This window comes from Rhincodon typus, chromosome 14 (genome assembly GCF_021869965.1).
Source record: "Rhincodon typus isolate 14 chromosome 14, sRhiTyp1.1, whole genome shotgun sequence".
In the NCBI taxonomy this organism is placed as follows: Eukaryota; Metazoa; Chordata; class Chondrichthyes; order Orectolobiformes; family Rhincodontidae; genus Rhincodon; species Rhincodon typus.
The window spans coordinates 11,399,385-11,421,768 of record NC_063345.1 but is presented as its reverse complement, the minus strand read 5'-3'; the positions used below and the strand labels follow the sequence as shown (position 1 = coordinate 11,421,768).

At 43.1% G+C, this 22,384-nt stretch overlaps 1 protein-coding gene across 2 annotated transcripts in view; it reads right to left on the bottom strand.

Moving 5' to 3' along the window:
* si:zfos-2326c3.2 (mitogen-activated protein kinase kinase kinase kinase 4) overlaps positions 1–22,384 on the bottom strand; it is a 254,941-nt gene that overhangs the window by 66,529 nt on the left and 166,028 nt on the right. The window contains exons 18-21 of one of the 2 annotated variants that reach the window (XM_048605155.1): positions 17,160–17,251; positions 15,177–15,325; positions 11,730–11,823; positions 1,922–2,092 (exon numbers count right to left, since the gene is read on the bottom strand). In XM_048605155.1, the coding sequence (XP_048461112.1) occupies positions 1,922–2,092; positions 11,730–11,823; positions 15,177–15,325; positions 17,160–17,251 (506 nt within the window). The remainder of the gene's footprint in view (positions 1–1,921; positions 2,093–11,729; positions 11,824–15,176; positions 15,326–17,159; positions 17,252–22,384) is intronic. The other variant, XM_048605156.1, reaches the window with a different exon arrangement.

The window sequence follows — 22,384 nt, the reverse complement described above, 5'->3', positions numbered from 1 at the left end:
CAGCCTTTCCAAACTATTTTTATAATGCAAACCCTCCATTCCCAGCAACCTCCTGGTAAATCTTTTCTGAACCCTCTCCAATTTAATAATATCCTTCCTCTAGTAGGTCGAGCAACACTGCACATTGTATTCCAGAAGAGGCCTCACAACATCCTGTACAACTGTGACATGATGTCCCAACTCCTATACACAAAGGTCTCAGCAATGAAGGTAAGCACGCTAAACACCCTCTTAACCACATGACTAACTCAGATGCAAATTTCAAAGAATTATGTAGCTGAACTCCTAGGTCTCTCTGTTCAAGAACACTAGCCAGGGCCCTACCATTAATTGTATAAGTCCTGCCCTTGTTTATTTTACCAAAATGCAATACCTCACATTTATCCAAATTAAACTAGATCTGCCATTCCTCAGCCCATTGGCCCAATTGATCAAGACCTTTTTGTAGCCTTAGATAACCTTCTTCACTGTCCACTATGCCATCGATTTATTCTCATCCTTTATTCTCATCCAAACTGTTTATATGAAGTCTTAAATGCAACAACTTGAGAGCAGCCTGCCCTGGTGCTAGTGTGAGTGTAAGGCAGCATTTGTCAACAGTACAATGGATGCTAGAGCACATGATTCTCAGCATGAAGCCATACTCCAACACAGTCTTGCTGGGATCTCTCCCTGCTCCATGTATACTGTTCAGTAATTAGTTCTGATCTGTTATGCCTGCTCCAGGCCCATCCCCAAGTACATCAACAACATGGCGGCAGCGGAGGAATCAAAACCCATGCTACCCTACCTCGCAAGCCCCACCCCGCATTTCCTACTACAGTCTCCTGGAGGTGAATCTTCAACTCTTTGAGATTTCAGCCTCTAGGTCAATCCTGGGACAGCCCTAGTTCAGGTCTAGGAATAGTAGGAACTGCCGATGTTGGAAAATCTGAGATAACAAGGTATAGAGCTGGATGAACACAGCAGGCCAAGCAGCATCAGGGGAGCAGGAAGGCTGATGTTTCGGGTCTAGACCTTTCTGAAGAAGGGTCCAAACCCGAAACATCAGCTTTCCTGCTCCTCTGATGCTGCTTGACCTGCTGTGTTCATCCAGCTCTACATCTTGTTATACCTAGTTCAGGTCTACAGCTTTGGACATGTAGATAGAGATCGCCAACATGCTGCAGATTGTGGACGCTTCCTAATCAAAACAAACAAGTAGGAGGGAAACTATCACTTTATGGAAGAATAGATTTTCTGCCTCAAAATGTATTCTGGCAGCTTTCAATGCAGGTTTTCAACTTCCTACATCAGAAAACACAAAAGACTGCTTAAAGAAACAAATAATTGAAGCGACCTTTGTATGACTTATCCCAATTCCCAATCTATCACTCTAACCAAACATTTACTCTGCAGTTCCCTTTGTAATAACAGAAATATTGCATTCCCAAAAGGCTAAAAGACTGGAATATACTACTGTAAATTCTATCATATAGGTTTGTAACTGCACTCTTTACCTAATTCTAGGGAAGGAATAGACAGCAGGGCAATGCTTTAGGGGTTTTAACAGAAAGGCATTTATAAAAAAATATTGGAGCAATGTACACGCATTGTATTGAGAAAAGGTAGTTAAAATCTTGCCTTTAATTTGGGTGATTAGAGTTGAGCAACAAATACTGGCTTTGCCCTCAATGCTCACATGACTTGAAATAAAATTCCAGTCAGGTAAATCATTTTAGCTCAAATTAACAGAAGAATAATGACGAATTGTTTGCTGCTTATCTAATGGTAAAGATATTAGCTTTTCTTAACGATGAAATGTCACTTCACATGAGTTCTCATTTGCATTATGAATGAACGAAGAATTTCCTTTCATTTCTGTCTGTCACCAGTCACTGGTATCACACAGGGCAGATGTATTGCTCTTTGTAAAACATGCCTGGTTAGTTGCAGTCCTGTTGTGAAGTGGCTGAGGGCCATGCTCCGTTCCCTGCTGATTAGCTGAGGTGTTTGGAGAGTGGCTTTGCTGAAGGAGGTCTGGGAGGCGCTGAATCACACTGGGGCCATCTGCACATTCTTGCAGTCTGCTACACTTCTGCCCTGCTATCTTCTGCACAGAAATAACACATACGTTAACGACGGAGAGAGAGATATAAAAAAACAAAGCAAAAGAGGCGGCTGACGTCTGGCACGCTCAATGTGACCATCAAGAAGTGTTGGAGCTGACAACGCTCCTGATAATTGGACCCTTTCATATTCCTTCAACAGTCATCAAGCCCTCCTGATTTTCGAGCAAGTATGGCTACGGTTGGAGAAACTGGTTTGTTCACAGTTTTAGTTTTGTTCTCTCCCTTTTTTTAGGCTGAGGGGAGAGGCTGGGCTTCTCCTGAATTTGGGTCAGAGCTGAGACTCGGCTCTTTGTCCTGTGACATTCGATGATTTCACGAGTTGCTGGACGGTTGGAATGGTAAAGAATTACATCGATACAGTCACCCTGGCTACCCCTAAAGTGCTTTTTAATTGCAGACACCATTGTACAGCGGCAAACAGATGCACTGCAAGATCCCTCCCCAGAAAAAAGCAGTGAAGTAAATCACCAGATCTGCTTCAATGGCATAGGGTGAGAGATAAATATAGGATGGGATAGTTTCACTGGAGAATTGCCCTGCTCTCCCTTAAATAGTGTCATGGGATCTCATACAGCCATCACTGGCAGAAGATGGGGCTTCAATTTGACATCTCATCCGAAAGAAGGCATGTCCTTCTTTGATGTCAGATCTCCATAATGGGACTTGAAACTGAGAGCTCCAGATTTTTTTAACGTTATTACTGAAACTGCTTGCTCCACCTTTGCAGTCAGTGCATATATCCTTGCTGCGTTTGTGAAAGTTCTTATTGCCTCACTGGCTCTTTTGCCAGTATTCCTAAACCAGTTCTCTGATTCTCAAATCTCCCGTTCATGGAAACATTTTTGAGATAAGATTTAAAGTGTTATGACAGAGGGTGGGATTTCAGTCCTGGCTAGCAGAACTCTCATTATCGACACAATGATTGGAGCAGGCTACCTCCAAACGGCTATGCAAAGGTTACATAGGTAACTGGAATGTCTCCAAATGAATTATTTAAACTGATAATGAGACACTGATACTTATGGATGTCAGGATTAAATGTTCATATTGTGATGTTATAGTTTTTACAATGGTCATCAGACTATTTCTGAACAAACCACTTTCTCCATCACTGGCTTAATGCGTGTACCATCCGAGGACACATGGCAGCAACTCACTCCAACCTCTTCCACAGGATCTCGCCATCACGATGGCCTCTCCTAGCGGGATGGGGTAACAGGTTTATGGAAATACTATCATCTCCAATCGATTGGGTCAAGTCCGTATTTGACTGCACATCCCAGTTCATTTCACTGTTGCTGGACCAAAATTCTCAAGCCCTGTACCTTAACTTTAGTTGTTCATTTTTCTGTTTTAATACTAAGGAGATAGTAGTGCTGAACATTTTAACTTATTTCCTTATTTTTCTATTTGTACCTAGGTACTTTGTACCTAAGATGATGCTATGTCTGGTGACTCTGTACACTTTTCACTGTATCCTTCTACCTGGTACTTGAGAACATGTGACAATAAAACCCAAAACTAAACCAAAATCTAAATCTAAATCTAACAGAACTGTGTGTTCACATCTTCCATACAGACTGCGCAGTTCAAGAAAAATGGTCATGAATACCATCTGAAGACCACCCACAGGCTCGTACAGTTAGATCAATATCTCAGTCCTTCAACTACAACTATGAACTAGCATCGACAATGGCACCAACAATATGGAAAATTGCCTAGGTATAGGGTGTTCTGGACAATCCAAACAATTTCCACCCCATCAGTTTACTCTTTGTCATCAGGACTGTAAGAAAAGGGTGTCAAGAACAATACTATCAAGCAGCACTTTTTTTTAAATTCATTCGTGGAACGTGAATGTCGCTGGCCAGACTAGTATTTATTGCCCATCCTTAATTATCCAGAGGGCAGTTGAGAGTCAACTTATAACCTGCTCACTGACACTAGGTTTGCGTTCTTCCAGGACAACTTAAGCCCTGATCGCATTACAGCCTGGTTTCACACTTGGACAAAAGAAATGAACTCCAGAGGCGAGGTGAAAGTGGCTGTCCTTGACTTCAAGGCAACATTTGTCCGAGCATGACATCAAATAGCCGTAGAACTAGTTAATGGGAATCATTGGGTAACGTCTCTGCTGTTTGGAGTTCTACCTAGCACAGAGGAAGATGGTGACTCCTGAACTACTGAAACTGTCAATGTCAAAATACTGTAACACCTGGACAATATACAGGTTTGGACTGACAGCGGCCAGTAACGTTTGTATCACACAAATGCTAGGAAATGAGCAGCTCCAACAAGACAGAAGCTAACTATCACCCTTTCTCATTAAATGACATTCATCATCACTGAATTCTCTGAGGTCAATATGCTGGATGTTACTATTGACCAGAAACCGAACAGGATTAGCGAAGTAATTGGCTACAAGAGCAGTTATAGGGCAAGAATCTTGTAGTAAGTAACTCACCTCTTGACTCCCCACACCCTGTCACCATCGACAACGCACAAGTCAGGAGTGTGATGGAATACTCCCCACTTGCCTGGATGGGTGCAGCCCCAACAATACTCAAGCAGCTTGATGCCATCCAGGACAAAGCAGCCGCTTGATTTACACTACAGTCACAAACATTCACTCCATCCACCAACAATGCTCAGTAGCAGCAGTGTGTACCATCCACAAGATGCGCTGCAGAAATTCACCAAGACGCCTTAGAGAGCACCTTCCAAACCCATGGCCATTACCAACAACAACGACAAAGGCAGCAGATACATGTGAACACCACCACCTGCAAGTTCCCCTCCAAGCGACACATCATCTTGACTTGAAAGTATATCTCTGTTTCTTTAGTGTTGCCAATCCAGGAACACGCTCCATTACAATACTGTAGGTCCATCTACATCAAATAGACAGTAGCAGCTCATCATAGAAGCATAGAAAATAGGAACAGGAGTAGCCCATTTGGCCCTTCAAGCCTGCTCTGCCATTCAATATGATCACCAACTCAATAGTTTGTTCCTGCTTTTCCACCAGATCCTTTGATCCCTTTAGGAACAAGTGCCACATCGAACTCCATCCTGAAATCATGCAATGTTTTGACCTTAACTGCTTTCTGTGATAGTGAATTCTATAGGCTCACTACGCTCTGGATGAATAAATTTCTCCTCATCTCAGTTCAAAATGATTTACCCCAAACCCTTCGACTGTGACCCTGGTTCTGGACTCCCCCGCCTTCGGGAACAACCTTCCTGCATCAACTCTTGTCTCGCTTTGTTAGAGTTTTGTAGGTTTCTATGAGATTCCTCCTCATTTTTCTGAACTCCAGCAAACATAATGGTAACCAACTTAATCTCTCCTCATACATTAGTTCTGCCATCAGCAATCAGTCTTGTAAACCTTCTCTGCACTCCCTTTATAGCCAGAACATCCTCCCTCAGATAAGGAGACCAAAACTGCACACAATGTTCAAGGTGTAGTTGCACCAAAGCTCTGTATGATTGCATCAACACATCTCTGCTCCTGTATTCAAATCCTCTCGCTATAAAGGACAATATACCAGTTACCTTCTTGACCACCTGCTCTACCTGCATGCTTACCTTCAATGATTAGTGTACAAGGACAACAGGTCTTGTTAAAAATTTCTCTCTCTCAATTTATAGCTATTAAGATAATAACCGCTATCTTGTGTTTTGCCCTCGAAGTGGATAACCTCATTTTATCCACATTGTGCTGAATCTGTCAGGTATTTGCTCACTCACTCAGCTTGTCCAAATTACACTGAAGCATCTCGGCATCCTCCTCACAGGTCACCCTCCCACCCAGCTTGTGCCATCTGCAAACTTGGAGATGGTTACATCTAGTTCTTTCATCTAAATCAATAATATATATTGTCAATAGCTGGGGTCCCAGCGCTAATCCCTGAGTTACCCCACTAGTCACTGCCTGTCATTCAGAAAAGGATCCATTTATTCCTACAAAGCTAACAAGGTGTAGAGCTGGATGAACACAGCAGTCCAAGCAGCATCAGAGGAGCAGGAAAGCTGACGTTTCGGAGTAGACCTACACTTTATTTCCTGTCTGCCAAACTGTTTTCCATCCATTTCGATACACTATCCCCTCCCCTAAGTGCTTTAATTTTTTACAGTAATCTCTTATGTGGCATTTTGTCGAAAGCATTCTGAAAGTCCAAGTAAACCACATTGACTGGCTCCCCGCTCATCTCTATGAGATACACCACCACCTCCATCATCTCAAGGACAATTAGGGATGGGCAATAAATGTCGGCCTAGCCACTGAGGTCCATATCCAATGAATAAATAAACACTTCCCACTACTATTTTACTCAGATCTAAGTAAACAAGCTATAGCTCTCACTACTCAATCGGAAGGATGTATGTTCGAATCCTACTCATGAGGGTTGAGTGCATTATCTACACTGACACTTCATGTACGACTGCACCAGAAGACCATAGGATCTACAAGCAGAATGAGGCCATTTGGCCCATCAAGTCTGCTCCACCATTTGATCATGGCCGATATGTTTCAAAACCCCATTTTCCTGCCTTCTCCCTGTAACCTTTGGTCCCTTACCAATCAAGAACCTATCTATCTCTGTCTTAGTACACTCAATGACTTGGCCTCCACAGCCTTCTGCAGCAATGAGTTTCACAGACTGACCATCTTCTATCTGAAGAAATTCCTCCTCACCTCAGTTCTAAAGGTCTCTTCACTCTGAGGCTGTGCCCTCAGGTCCTAGGCTCTCCTACCAGTGGAAACATCTCCACATCCACTCTATCCAGGCCTCTCTGTATCTGAAAGTTTCAATCAGATCCCACCCTCATCCTTCTAAACTCCATTGAGTACAGACCCAGAGTCCGAGGCCGCCCCTCACACGACAAACCGTTCATTCCTGGGATCATTCTTGTAAACCACCTTCCTCCAATGCCAGCTCATCCTTTCTTAGATACAGGACCCAAAACTCCCCAGATAAATGCTGCATTGTTGGATGTGCCACGTGCCCAATGATGCAGAAAAGATTTACAAGATGTTGCTGGAGTTGGAGAGTTTGAGCTATAGGGAGAGGCTGAACAGGCTGGGGCTATTTTCCTTGGAGCATCGGACTCTGAGAGTTGACCTTATAGAGGTTTATAAAATCATGAGGGGCATAGTTACGGTGAATAGCCAAGGACTTTTCCCCAGGGAGGTGAGTCCAGAACTAGAGGGCAAAGGTTTAAGGTGAGAGGGGAAAGATATACAAGGGAGCTAAGGGGCAGCTTTTTCATGCAGAGGGTGATACAAGTATGGTATGAGCTGTCAGAGTAAGTAGTGGAGACTGGTACAATTACATTATTTAATCTATGACTGTAGCTATTAAACTGAAGATCTGCCTGAATTTCCAAATGAATGTGAAAGACTTCATGGGGCTATTTCAAAGATGAGCTTCCTCATTCCCCTGTTGTCCAGATCAAACATTTACCCTTCATTACCAACATCACTAAAACAACTTTATCACATTGTGGCTTGTGGGAGCTAGCTGTGTGTATATGGGCTGTGGTATTTCCTATATTACAGCAGTGACTACATTTAATTGACTGTAACACACTTGGGGATGTCCGAAGGTCATGAAAGAAGCTGTATAAACGCTAATCTTTTTACTTTAAAGTGAGTAATTTCTCCTGTCTTAATGTGATCCTTAACGTTTTAATGTCCACATTTCATGTAAACATTGTCTTTAGTTCCCTTTCTCAATGTTTATAACTCCTGACCTCTACCTCAAACTACGAAGGTCTGTCACTTTTATAAACCTAATGTAAAACTAGGTTTAATGGCTAATTTATGTTTCAGTCCCACTTCCTGCAGCAGTTTTACAATACATAGTGTAACTCCAGAACTTACACTTCAGTCTCTGGGGCACGTTGAAATGTTACGTACCTCAGGGCATTGTCTACCAATGTGTTAAGTGCCCCCACTAGGGTTACCAACCCTTCAGGAATTGAAGATTAAGGTGCAGGAGAAAATGCCGGAAAACTGTAATCAGGACATCAAACTATCTGTGTTTTGAGAAACTTGTGGTCCGTTGGTTGGCATGTAGTGCAGTTGAAAGCAAGCAGTCGAATGATGTAACCACCAGGAATATTTGAAACCAAAGGTTTCTTTTCTTTATTTTTGGGACATAAATGCTGCTGCCATTCATGTCCAGAGATGTCCACCCTTTTTTCCTAAACTGAGGATTCGCCACTATCATGGTTGTCAGGGACCTCAGCAGTGTGAAACCCACATCCCGCACTTCTGCCTTCACCCCCTCTCTTCCCTCCCATAATAACAACTGGGTCTCTCTGTTCCTCACCTTGCACCTCACCAGCATCCCCATCCACGGGATCATTAGCCGTCAGTTCCACCACCTCCAGCGGGATGCCAACACCGGAAACATATTCCCCTCCACTCTCTTGTTGGCCTTCCACAGAGACCATTCCCTCTGGGACACCCTGGTCCACTCCTCCCTCAAGCCCAACACCCCTCCACACCCCCCATGACACCTTTCAAAAGGTGCAACACCTGCCCATTTACTTGCTTCCTCCTCACTATCTCAGGCCCCAGACACACCTTCCAGGCGAAGCAAAGATTTACCTGCACTTCACTCAATCTAGTCTACTGCATTCGCTGCTCACAATCAGGCCTCTTCTACATTGGGGCGATGAAATGCAGGCTGGGAAAATGCTTTGAACGAAACTTATGTTCTGTCTGCAAAAATGACTCGAAATTTCTCATTGTCACGTCCCTGGCCAACATCACCATCTCAGGCTTGCTGCAGTGCTCCAGCAAAGCTCAGCTCAAGTTGGAAGAGCAACACCTCATCTTACACTTGGGGTCCCTGCAGCCTTCATGGCTCAATATCGAGTTTAGCAGTTTTAGAGCATGAACACCATCTTCCATGTCTGCTACCCACCACCACAACCCAGGTCCTATCATAACATTGGTTGCTTTTAGCACAGCCAACCTATTTTCACCTACCCATAGTCCCCATTATCACCTATCTAGAGTCTTTTCTACCCCAACTCACTATCAACAATCCCTTGATCTGCCAAACCTTTTCCTTCTTTCTTCCTTTCTCTGGACTCCGTTTCCACTTATCCACTCACGTCTTTCCCACTGTAATCAACATAAATACCATCTTTTCCTATTTGCTACCCATTCAGGAAAAGGGTCACTGGACTTGAAGTATTAACTCTGTTTCTCTCTCCACAGATTCTGCCAGTCCTGCTGAGTTTCTCCAGCAATTTCTGTTTTTGTACCAATCACATAGCTGTAGTAATTGTACTGAGGTCAGGAGGTGGACCTCATAGAATACGAGCTCCCTGACTGGGGCTGTTAACCTGGTCCAATCAGGGAGCCTTGGCTGACAGGTATAAACAGGAGTATCCGACGTTCTGTTTACTCTTAGAGCTGGCTCCGAGGAAGCTGGACCAGTATCAAGTACTATGCATGTGAATACAGGGTGACTTAATGACGGGATACCAACCTCTGTGGAACTATTTCAATAGCCATTGGCAGGCAGAAGGTCTTTGTCAGCAATAACAAGCCACTAATCAACAGACTAATCAGCTACTTGTTGCTGGCCAAAGCCCCATTTGTACATATCCCTTCAGCTACAGCTTGTCCACAAACTACACTTCAATGACAGCAAAAATGAATATCATGCTGCTTACTTTAAAACGTACGCAATCCCCTTCTAATTCTAGGTTTTAAAACAGTACTGTTCTTATTTCAGTCCACAATTGAAAATACATAAAAAATATAAAGACATGGTCTTTACTTTTGATTCCCAGTGCTGTGTTGGTATTTGGATTTATTAGCATTAGTCCAAATTATTGGTCCAGTGACAGCACCATTAGAACATAGAACTGTACAGCACAGGAACGGGCCCTTTGGCCCATTATGTTGTGCCAAACATGATGCCAAATTAAACTAATCCCTTCTGCCTGCCCTTGGTCCATATCCCTCCATTCCTTGCATATTCATGCGCTTATCTAAAAGTCCCTTATTGTACCTGCCTCCACCACCACCCCTAGCAGTTCATTCCAGACTCCTACTACTCTTTGTGTAAAAAATTTTCACGTCTCCTTTGAACTTTCCCCCTCTCACCTTAAATGTGTGCCCCCTAGTATTAGACATTTCAACTCTGGGAAAAAAGATTGTGACCATCAGCCCTTTCTATGTATCTCAATATTATTGACTTCTATCAAGTCTCCCCTCAGCCTTTGCTACTCCAGAGAAAACAACCTGAGATTTTCTAGCCTCTCTTTATAGCTCATACCCTCTAATCCAGGCAGCATTTTGGTAGACCTCTTCTGCACCCTCTCCAAAGCCTCCACATCCTTCCTGTAATGTGGCGACCAGAACTGAACGCAATACTCTAACTGTGTCCCAACTAAAATTTTGGCATTTTCCCCATAGATTTGGCAAACTATGTCTTCAACCTATTGGGGGGAGTAATTTGGTAAATACAGATGTGTGTTGCTGAGCGTGCACCATTTTAAACTGTTTTTCAATTGCCCTGAAGCAGAGTGGAAGCAGAGCACAGTGTAAGGATGATTCAGTTGAAAAATGAATCGGTTTATTTCAATTAAAAGTTCGGCTGCAGAACTACAGAAGAAAGCTGAGGCCAACTTGCACATCCACCCATTCTGAAATACTTCAAAATCCCAATTAAGGCATGTCCAAAAGTCCCCTCCGTACTGAGAGTAGAAAAAATAATAGAAGGACTTGCAGGAGCAGGGAGAGAATTAAATGAAGAATAAAGAAAAGAAAACAAAGTTTATTTTCTGGGTTTGCTTGTAACTGTGTCCAGGAGGATAATCTTCAAGTCCTGAAGGCTTAGAGCAACTCTGGAGAGTTGGCAACACTATGTTGAGCAAACGTGGAGGGTGCTGTTTGCTGTTTACTTTTATTATTCATTCACAGGATACCAGCTAGTTGGCCAACATTTGCTGCTCAGCTCAAATTGCCCTGCAGGAGGCAGTGGTGAGCTGCCTCCTTGAACCACTGCAGACTTTGAGTGTGGACTCACAATGCTGTTAGGAAGGGAATTCCAACATTTTGACCCAGCGACAGTGAAAGAGCGTTGGTATATTTCCAAATCAGGACGGTTTGTGGTTTGGAAGGGAGCTTGCAGATGGTGGTCTTCCCATGTACCTGCTACCTTTGTCCTTCTGGGCGGTAGAGGGTGAGGGATTGGAAGGTGCTACCTAGGTGCTGGAAGGATCTGTTTGGATCCTTGAAGATATGATAAAATGGAGAAGCAGTGCACCTATAGCACCAACATTCTTAACCTGCATGAATATGGATTACTCAGAAATATTAAGTAAATGTGTGTGAAAAAAATATGTATGGAAAGAGGGAAGTAAAACCACTGGTTATTAAGTCTTGTCAGCCTTCCTCACTCACACTGCCACCCTGTGGTCACAGTGTCATTGCATTTTGTATTTTTGTCTGATCAGCCAAGCCATTTCAAGGAGGTCTTGCCAGTGAGTTGTTTCCCTTTCTCTCAACCCGCCTGGTGCCATAAGGAAACACTGGGCCGAATGGCCATAATACTTCTGTGATTCTGTGAGACAAGATAATACCTTTTCTTCATTCAAAGTGCTTTGAGGCTGCAACTCAATGCCATCTGCTATACTTGCGCATTTCGTCTGTCCATTACTTAGCTTGGCTGGTTGCCTGTGGAAGAAAGGAAGATGAAACTATCTTTAAATAAGCTGCAGGAAGCCGCAGTTTTCTCAATGCTGGTCACCATCAGAAAGACAGTAATGACAATCACTTGTTACATGCTCCCTCTGCAAGGTCAAAGTGCAATGGGTCAAGTCATAGAACAGACGGTTTGAAAGTTTCTGTTGGAATCTTTTACCTGGAGAGGAACTAACTGAAAGGATCATTGGTTTCTTGCTGTGACAGCTGTTGGAGCACAGAAGGTCCTGTTGAGTTACACAGACCAGTGTATTTTTTTTCAGGGAAGACTGGGTAAACCTTTTGAAGTAGGATATGAAAGAGGACAATAGGCACAGCATGAGACAAAGAAGCTGACCCAGATTTAATTGCTGAAATGGCCCTTTTCTCTTTGGAAAACATAGTGTCATACTTACTCTAGAAATGGAGCCATTTAGCCTATTGGAGGCTATCAAATTACTCCCACACCTTTGCTTTTTCTATTCCAACCTATAAATATTTGCATTTTGAGCATACACCCAATTCCATTTTATGTCCAATTTGATTCCACCACACGTGACCAACTAGAGTTGCCAATCTCTTCCTAAACACTTTCCTGGAAACTAGTGTTAAGGTTTTCCAGACAGAAAGTTCCTCTCAACTTCCAAAACACAAGTGCCAAATAACATTGGCATCAACATCTGGAGATCACTGTCAAAAGTATTTTGAAGATGCTGAACTGACAACATAGAACCTCTACAGTGCAGAAAGAGGCCATTAAGCCTATTTTGACTGCAAATGACCCACAGAAAAGCATCCCACCCAGACCCATCCCCCCAACCCCATATTTACCATGGCTAATCCTCCTAACCTGCACACTACAGCTTTGGACTGTGGGAGGAAACCCACACTGATAGGGGGAGAACATGCAAACTCCATACAGGCAGTCACACAAGGCTGGAATTGAACCTAGATCCCTGCTGCTGTGAGGCAGCAGTGCTAACCACTGTGCCTCCGTGCCACCCAGCAATCTTCCCATTCATGCCAACCCCAACAAATTGGTGTGCAGTACAGTTCAGGAACAGTTAATCGAGAAAGTGATTTCTCAGGCAGTGTAGTTATGCGCTTGACTGTGGAAAAAATTCAAATTCACAGGTTTTATTTTGGTTTCATAAAATTGGCCCTTAAAGCGAACATTGTGTCTCCACGGGGATTCATCAAATCTGCAAGCAGAGGGGACTTGTTAAGCATTTACTTGGAAGTATAAGTCATAAAAAAAAAGACAGCTTAGAAAAAATGTTTTTTGATGCACATCATTAAACTTACTTAGTGGGGGGAAATAATTTAATCTGATGTGAAATTAAATCTAATGGGAACTGTAATTTTTTTTCCTCACGAAAGGTCACTGCAGCTCATAATAATAGTCATAAACTGCAGGATCTGACAAATAGGACAACACTAAATCTCAGATAACATTTTTTTCTGCTGCTTAACCGTGCAGGGTCTACCAAAGGTGAAAATTACAAATCACACTTACTTTCAGGACTGCTAATGTGCCAATGGGCATCAGCTCGAGATTTGGCATAATACAGTTCTGTGGTTTTCTGTCTTTTTTTCATTCATTCACGGGATGAGGGCGTCACTGGCTGGGCAGCATTTATTGCCCAGAGGGCAGTTAAGAGGCCAACCACGTTGCTGTAGGTCTGGAGTCACATGTAGGCCAGACCAGCTAAGGATGGAAGTTTCCTTCCCTAAAGGTCATTAGTGAACCAGACAGGTTTTTCCAAAAATCAACAATGGATTCATAGTCATCATTAGACTCTTAATTTTAGATATTGATTGAAATCAAATTCCACCATCTACCATGGCAGGATTCAAACCCAGGTCCCCAGAACATCATCTGGATCAACAGTCCAGCGATAATACCACTAGGCCATCGCCTCCCCACTACCTAGTGTCATTATTGCTGGACTGTTAATCCAGAGACCCAGAGAACATTCTGGGGAAAACAAGCTCTCCCCACTCTCGGCCTCATCCCAAGACCAGTCCCTCTCATCCCTGCCTCCTTGACCTATCCATCTTTTCTCCCATCTATCCGCTCCTCCCACCTCACTGACCAACCCCCACCCCCACTTCCTACCTACTAGCCTCATCCCCACCTTCTTGACCTGTCCATCTTCCCACCCACCTACCCACTCCTCCCTCCTCACAGACCAACCCCCATCCAAACCACACTCACCTGTACTGTCTTCATCCCCGCCTCCTTGCCCTGTCCATCTTCTCTCCACCTATCTGCTCCTCTATCCACCTTCTATCATCGCCTCCCCCTCTCTCTATTTATTTCAGGGTCCTCTTACCCTCCCCCATTTCTGAAGAAGGGTTCAGACCCGAAACATCAGCTTTCCTGCTCCTCTGATGCTGCCTGGCCTGCTGTGTTCATCCAGCTCCACACTTTGTTATCTCAGACTCCAGCATCGGCAGTTCCTACTATCTCCTAATGTTCTGGGGACCTGGGTTCGAATGGCAGATGGTGGAATTTGAATTCAATAAATATCTGGAATTAACAATCTAATGATGTCCATGAATCCATTGTGAATTGTTGGAAAAACCCATCTGGTTCACTAATGTCCTTTAGGGAAGGAAACTGCCATCCTTACCTGGTCTGGCCTACAAGTGACTCCAGACCCACAGCAATGTGGTTGACTCATAACTGCCCTCTGGGCAATTAGGGATGGGCAATAAATGCTGCCTGGTCAGTGACACCCTCATCCCATGAATGAATAAAGAAAAAAGGCCATCATCTCCCCCCAGTGGCATGGTTTAAGCTCAGTATGTCTCTATCTCCTCCCAAATGATTTGCTGACAAGGTTTACGCTGAATTCACAGTTAGAGTGTGAGTGCGGTATCTGTAGATCCAAATTGTGCATCTTCACTTTTATGCAGTGAAATTTTACCGAATGGGTTTCGTCTGTGGGCTTGGTTTGATTAAGCTCCATATCAATTCCTAGTTCGTGTTCAGTTAAACAACTTTCATCGTTGTACTGTAAGGGGACAACAATTTTCCTGAGAATATCCTGCTTTATGAGCGGTTGGACTCACTCATCAATGATAACAAGGCGGACTATAGAACCAGACAGCACAATAAGAAAAATTTCAGCCCGCTCTTCCTACACCAGCTCATTTGAAAGATGATTCGACTCTCTCCCCTTGGTCTTTCTCCATGTCCCTGCAAGGTTTTCCCTTTGGGTAGGATACCGCAGCACTAGCTGGGTTTTGAACTGCAGACACAGCCCATATTTTACGCTCAGGGCCTGGAGTTCAGCTTAAACCCTTAACTTTTGAACCCAAAGCCAATGATGGTTGCATACCTTGATCTGACCGGGAGAGGTGCTGCACTGTTAGAGCTCAGGTCATCGTCTTCATCAGTACTACCAATTTCATCACTCGATGAGGAATATTCTGTTGCCTTTCCAAAAGGGCCACTCCCAGTCTTCCCTCTAGTTGGTGTAATCCCCTCCTATTAATTCAGAAACACGTCACTTTAGCTCGCAATTGAAAAGACCTTATTAACTCAGTGCTGGAAGAACTGCCAGATGGAATTAATGTAGATTTCGGCTGCATAGTTGGTAGATCACTCTCACCTTCATCCGCTTGGAAACCCAAATGTCTTCAAAGCTAGTTTCTATCCCATTTAACTATGTCTCCTCATTGATAACTCACAGTCAGTGGGTGCTCCCATATCTCTGGTATTGATCAGCCTTTCTTCTGCTATGTCACCTTGCTTTGGGAATCTCCACATTGCCAGAGTTTCCAATGTTTTCTCTTCCCAGTTCTGTTGTAGCCATTTATATCAGCTGTGGGTGTCTCCATTTTACTTCTTTATTGGTCTTATTACCATCTCCTTTTGCCATGCACCATCATCCTTTTTGTTATCTAATTACCTATGCCCTCCACCCTATCACAGGCCTTTGTCGACCTAACATCCCTCCAACCCTCATTTCCCATGCTACACTTGTCCACAATCTGTTAATTTTGAATAAACAAAGGGAAAATATATATTTTGGGGCTTGGCTGAAAACCTCCAAATGACAAACCTCCATCAGCCTGTAAAAACAGATGCATAAAAGAGAAAACATTGCTTGATTGATAGATTTTTCACTGAGATCCATTTTGTCTTTGGCTCAATGATTATTCTTATTACATGGAAGTATAAATTACTTGTAGTGTCTGCTATTGATACTTTAATGCCTGGTAGATTTTTTAAAGCTTTTCTGCAAATGGCATTGTTGCATTGGGTTTATTGGCTCTGCTTCAGGTGTATACTGACTGAATTGCCATGGAAGTGCTATGACTTGACATGAAGGGTATAAAGGCCTTTGGTAATGGAAGGGAATGGATTGGCATAGGATAGCATTGATGTGTCATGGAGAGTGGATTGTGGGTGAGGGGTATACAGGGTGTAATATTAAATAAAACAACAAGGACAACAACCCAGTGAACCAAAGCTGGCCTATACCCCTGGCAGATAATCTTGGCCACCCTTGGCATTGGTAGCTCCTGTTGTCATTTCCAGACCGTTTCGGGAGGTGCAGGGCCCTATTTCAGCGCATACCCGAAACCCTGGATTGGAAACTTTGCCTTTGGAGCCATTTTTTCCTGAGGAAGGTGGGCTGAGCAGACAGATTTTCTGAGTAGCCTTCAACATAAAATTCCATTTCATTTAGATGGGGTTCTGAACAGTTCGACTAGAGCAACAGCAGAGATTAAATGGCTAAGGTTATAAAGACAACTTGGATACACTTGGCTTGGTCCATTGAGTAGAAGGTTGGGGGATGACTGACTGAGTCTTTAAAGTGATAACGTGCAATATAGAGAAAATATGCTTTCTCGTGATTGAATCTGGTACAAGAAGGGCTGAGTCAGTTATGAATGAAAATATCAAACAAAAAGCTGCATTTCACATTAAGGATTGCGTTAATATTCCCCTAAATATCTGTTGAGGGCAGGGGTGATTAAATCTTGCAAGACTGAAAAAGCTATTTTTTTTGGGGAGGGGGTTGTGATTAAAGATTATGGGGTTGTGGAAAACAAAGGCAGTTAGATCGAGCTAGGGTACAAATCAATCATGATATAATTGAATGTTTGAGCAAGTTTTACGGGGTTTGCAATTCTTTCACTGTCAACATAACAATGTTAGAGAGCAAAGATATATATAGAATCCATAGAATATTGACAAACTACATGATATTGATGATTGGAAAAATACATGCTAATGTAGTTTGAACAAGGATCAATGACTGACAAGAACAGAGGTAGATTTCTGTGTTCAGTGTCTGCATGCAGTGACTCACAGCGTAATTCCTCGATATCGGCAAACTCCGTTTCTCTTCACATCGTCTGCTAAGTTGCTTGTCGCTTTGGCTGGAGGAGCTAGATAAAGGTGCTGTAAGTCAAGAAAAATGGGAATCAAACACAGCAATCTCTGGGGAGTTTAGGTAATTCTATATAGTGAGGCTGCCAAGACCAGTCACAGTAATTAGGTCAACAGCGGAAACTGAACTGCAAACATAAGACAACAAGGTGTAGAGCTGGATGAACACAGCAGGCCAAGCAGCATCAGAGGAGCAGGAAAGCTGACATTTCAGGCCTAGACCCTTCTTCAGATGATTCTTATTGCATTCAAATCTAGTTCCTAGATGTTTGGGGTTGATAAACATAATACATACAAAAATGCGCTAATGTGTTAAATTTGCTCCCGTAAGTTCTCATAATTCTAGGATGGCCTGTGTAGTGATTTTAAGGAGGTCAGCTGTGTGGACCTCATATAATATGAGTTCCCTGTTTGGGAGCCCTGGCTGACAGCTAGAAACAAGAATGTCAGCCATCCTGGGCACTCTGAGAGCTGGCTCTGAGGGAGCTGGATCACTGTCAAGTGTTAGGTACGTGCAAATAAAGGGTGACTTGGTGATGGAATACCAGCCTCTGTGGCGTTACTACAGCCTGTTCAAATAATTAAGATAATATCAGTAATAATTTCCTTGAGAAAACATCATATTTTTGTGAAAACAGAAGCCATCATGCTCTACAGATTGCAGTGCTCTACAGATGGTTTACATTAAGTGAGGACTATCAACATCCTTCCTGCCCCGGCACTCTAACTAACCCCCAACTATAGCACAAATGCTGCCCCCTCCACACTTCAGCTCTGATGAAGTGTCATCTAGACTTCAAACGTTAGCTTGCTCTCTCTCCACGGACGCTGCTTGACACGCTGTGATTTCCAGCATTTGTTGTTTTCAGTACAGATTCCAACATCTGCAGTAACCCGCTCCTATATAGTTTGGGAACAATCAGGTTTTTCCTCAGTAGGAGCAAAGTTATGGCAAGTGAATCCAGAGCTCTGAGATTGCTGAGAGAGATAGAGAGTAATATGAAGCAGGAAAAGCGGGTGTATGACAAACAACAGGTTGTGAGCACAAGTATGAAGCAGGCTAAATATAAACAGTTGGAAGGAATATGTAAAAGGATTTAGATTTCCAGAAGGCATTGAAAAAGTGCCACATTGTTCCAATGATTGTCAGAACTCTGAAGTAATGTGGACGTTTTTAACTTGTAATTCCAAAATGTGTTTTTTCTTAAAAGAGAGCTGATATAGCCAAAAGTGGTTGCAGATGTCAATTAACTGGCTGTCTAGAGAGAGTAAGAGAGAGAAAGAGGGAAAAGGATATATATATGAGATATGTGTGTGTATTATATGTGTGTGTGTATGGGAAGGGAGAGAGAGAGAGAGCAGTGGAATGTAATGCTTACAGTGTCAAAGAAACTTCAAACTGGCTGGACTGTGACCACAAAGATAACAAGGAACTGATGACACCAGCTCAATGACGAGCCACACTCTCTTTGGATTATGTTCCAAAATTTAGACACTATCAGTATGTATTCCTCAAAGGGAGAAATAATGACAAGTGTTCAAAACTACCGTTTCAACTTGACTGAAGTGGATTAGTGGGTCTAAACACTTTGTATCAGCTTGCATTCAAGAGTTAGTGTATTATGAAGGTCATAATTGAAAAAAAATTGCCCTTGTTACTCCTGAGTAAAAGGGCAAAAACAAAAATGGAAATCCTTAGCCTTACAGAACATCAGGTGAAGATCCAGGCAACGTTTTAAATGCACTGAGGCTTTCTGCTTTAACCATCAAACTCAGCAGCGAATTCCAGATGCCCACCATCCTCTGCGTGAAATGGATTGTTTCCTGTCCCTCTAATCTTTCTACCAACCACCTTAAATCCCCAGGTAATGGACCTCTGCATCGTCAGGGGGCACAGACCCCTGCACAGGTCTTCTCTGTCCACTCCATCCGAGCTGCTCATTATTTTGTACATCTTGATCGAGTTACCTAAACCAATTGAGTTACCCTAACCAATCTTTCCTCAGAGCCACGACTTTCAAGCCCTTGTAACCTTTTCATAGCAGTTATGGCCTTCCTGTAATTTGGTGACTGAACTGTACTCAAAAACCGAGCTGTGGCCAACCAACCAGCATCTTATATTGTTCTAGCATTCCACTGCTGTTTTTATACTCAATGCCTAATGATGGAAAGCATCCTATCTGCATTCTTTATCACTTTATCTACCAGTCCTGCTGCCTTCTGAGAACTGTGGACATGTACTCTAAGGTCTGTAACTTCCTCTACCCCTCTCAATGCTGTCCCATTTATTGTTTATTCCATTGCTTTGCATGCCCTCCCCAGATGCATGATGTTGCGCTACTCAGAATCCCAATAGCTACATTTGCACCCATTCAACGAAATCATCCTGTTATCAACAGCCATCCATTTCATTATCAGCCAATTTTTGTGTCATCTACCTCCTACAGTTCAGTCTAAAACATTAATACGTACCACAAACAGAAAGGGACCCAACACTGAGGTCTGTGAAACACAACTGGAAACTTTTCTATTCGCAGAAACATTAATCAACCATTACCTCCTGTTTCTTGTCCATGACTGACTTGTAGGTGGTATACACAGTGTTGGCGGTGAATGGATGTGGTGCCAGTCAAGGGTCTGCTTTGTCCTGGATGGTGTCAAGCTTCCTGAGTGTTGTTGGAGCCACACTCATCCAGTATTCCATCACACTCCTGACTTGTGCCTTGCAGATAATTGTTAGGCTTTGGGGAGTCAGGAGGTGAGTTTCTAGACTCTGACCTGCCCTTATAGTCACAGCATTTAAATGGCTAGTCCAGTTTCTGGTTCATGGTAACCCCCAGAAAGTTAATAGTGGGGGATTCAGTGATAACGCTACCATTGAATTTCAAGGGGCAATGGTTAGTTTCTCTCTTGTTGGAACTGGTGCTGAAGTGAGAAAGAAATGAAAGGATAAGTTGATAGGGTGAGATTAAGTGGACACATGCATTGCTTCATATAAACTAGTGCAGACCAACTGGGTTGAAGGATTTATTTTCATGCTGTAAAATTCTAATTCATTCCATAAATCTAGCTAATCCTTCATAATTGGCTGATTTTTTTAGAGTATTCGTGGTAATTAAGTTCTCTCTCTTTAGATCAGGTATATATTTGTAAATTGGGGGCACTGAACCCTCTTGAAAAAACAGCTATAAAGAAGAGTGGGATGTGAAGGAGTGGAATGGGATGTGAAAACTGAAGCAATTGTGAACAAGTGGGGAAATCACATTGTGCATTTGCCACAGAAAGGATCAGTTGGAAATATCCCAAATAACACCATTATAATCTCATTTCACTCAATGCGGTTTTGCTTGTTATGTTTAATAGCTTTGAGAATTTTACAGGGACAAAACAAGCTCACATTCTTGGGAAGGCTGGATGTGGTCCCCAAGGCTGTAATTAGCAAACTCACATTCCAAATTACCAAAATGCGACACGGCTATTTAACAACCAGGGTTAATCCCAGTTCAGCTTGTGCGCTTTTTTTCTCCAATAGCACAATGCAGTGCAGATGATTAAAAATTTTCTTATTAAATTGTTCCCAATACTGTTCCCCGTTTATATACGACAGGTCACGCGGGGTTAACAGACCATGACAACAGCACTCAAGGTAAGTTTGAAAGAGAAATTGTGTGGTCATTGTACATGGCAGGTTTTCCTTCTTAATATGAATATATTTTGTTGGATTACAACAAATTGGGAACAAGCCTTTTTTCAAACTGCAGACATGTGTAACTGAGGTTGTGTTAGGAGACACAGAATATCAAGCCCTTGCTCCTGTCTACAAAAGTTTAGGAAAATTAGTACAATGTACTTTTCTTTGAACAACTCACACAGAAATGCACAGGGTCACAAGCAAACAGCAAGGCTCTTGAAACTTGTTCAGAACCAGCAATGGGTCAACGGAATCAACAACAAAGCAACTTTCAATGGTATCATTGGATTTCTGATGGAAGCAGTGGCTATTGGTGGAAATCTTTTTAGGGCTGTAGCAGATTGTTTATTATTTATTCATGCCCTCAGTAACAGCTCAGTCATCAGTAATTAGGAACAGGTACAGAAGGGCCTCCTGTTAATTACTTTGCTTGGTTTGTGTTCAGTGCTTTCAGAATGGGATCAGTTTGTAAGTCACAAGGGCCACATCACGAGGCTGTTGAACAGAGAATAACTGATCTTTGTTCTTGCACTGTCCCCCAGCTCCCCATTCATGATGTACCAGATCTACTGGAGTGAATTTCCAACTACAGAGACTCTGACTCAGTTCCACATGCTCAACCCAAAGCTGACTCTCCAGACCTCCTCTGTTATTGATTTCAAAACCCCAACAACGGGTCCAGTGGTCTTCAAAACAGCTCCTGACCTCAGTTGCTCTCTGTCTCCAAATCTGGACATTCATTTCCTGATGGTGCGAACTGAGTCCATTCTATCATATATGTCAATTTCACTCCAGAAATTGTCTCAACGTTTCACCCACTCTCTCACCTTAAACTGACAACTTACTCTAGATTTTTAGAACAATTCTAACTCAAACCTTGTCCATCTATGGCTCCATCTATCTTAGTCCCACTGAAGTGCTCACTCCATCCTTTTTTGCTCTTGTTCACAGTTTTCTCTCTTCTGGTATTGTCCCACTCAAAACTACTGTCGTTAACCCACTTTTTAAAACAAAACCACCTTAACCTCCCTATTGTGGTAAACTACTGCTCCACTTCCAACCTCCCTTTGATCTCCAAACTCCTTGAATCTGCAGTTGCCTTCCAAACCTGTGCCCATCTTTCCTGCCACCCCAAGGTTGACTCTCCAATCGGATAAGTCCACTGAGATGGCCTTAATCAGAGTCATAAATAACATCTCTGGTCGGAGCTCCTCTGCTTGCCAGTCCTTTCATCTTTTTTCTCTTTTTTTCTCCTCTTGTGGTTTTCCCTTGCTGCACACCTTCCCCGCACCCCCCTAGAGAATAGACTTGTGGAGCAAGTGGGCTGAGTCCCACGGAGAAACCAGCACGGGCAATGTGGCCTTGTGTTCTGGGGCCTGCAGCCACACCCTGTGAGTCCTAGAACACTGTGGGCTGTGAGCCCTGGAGCAGTGTGTGGGCTGCGAGCCCTGGAG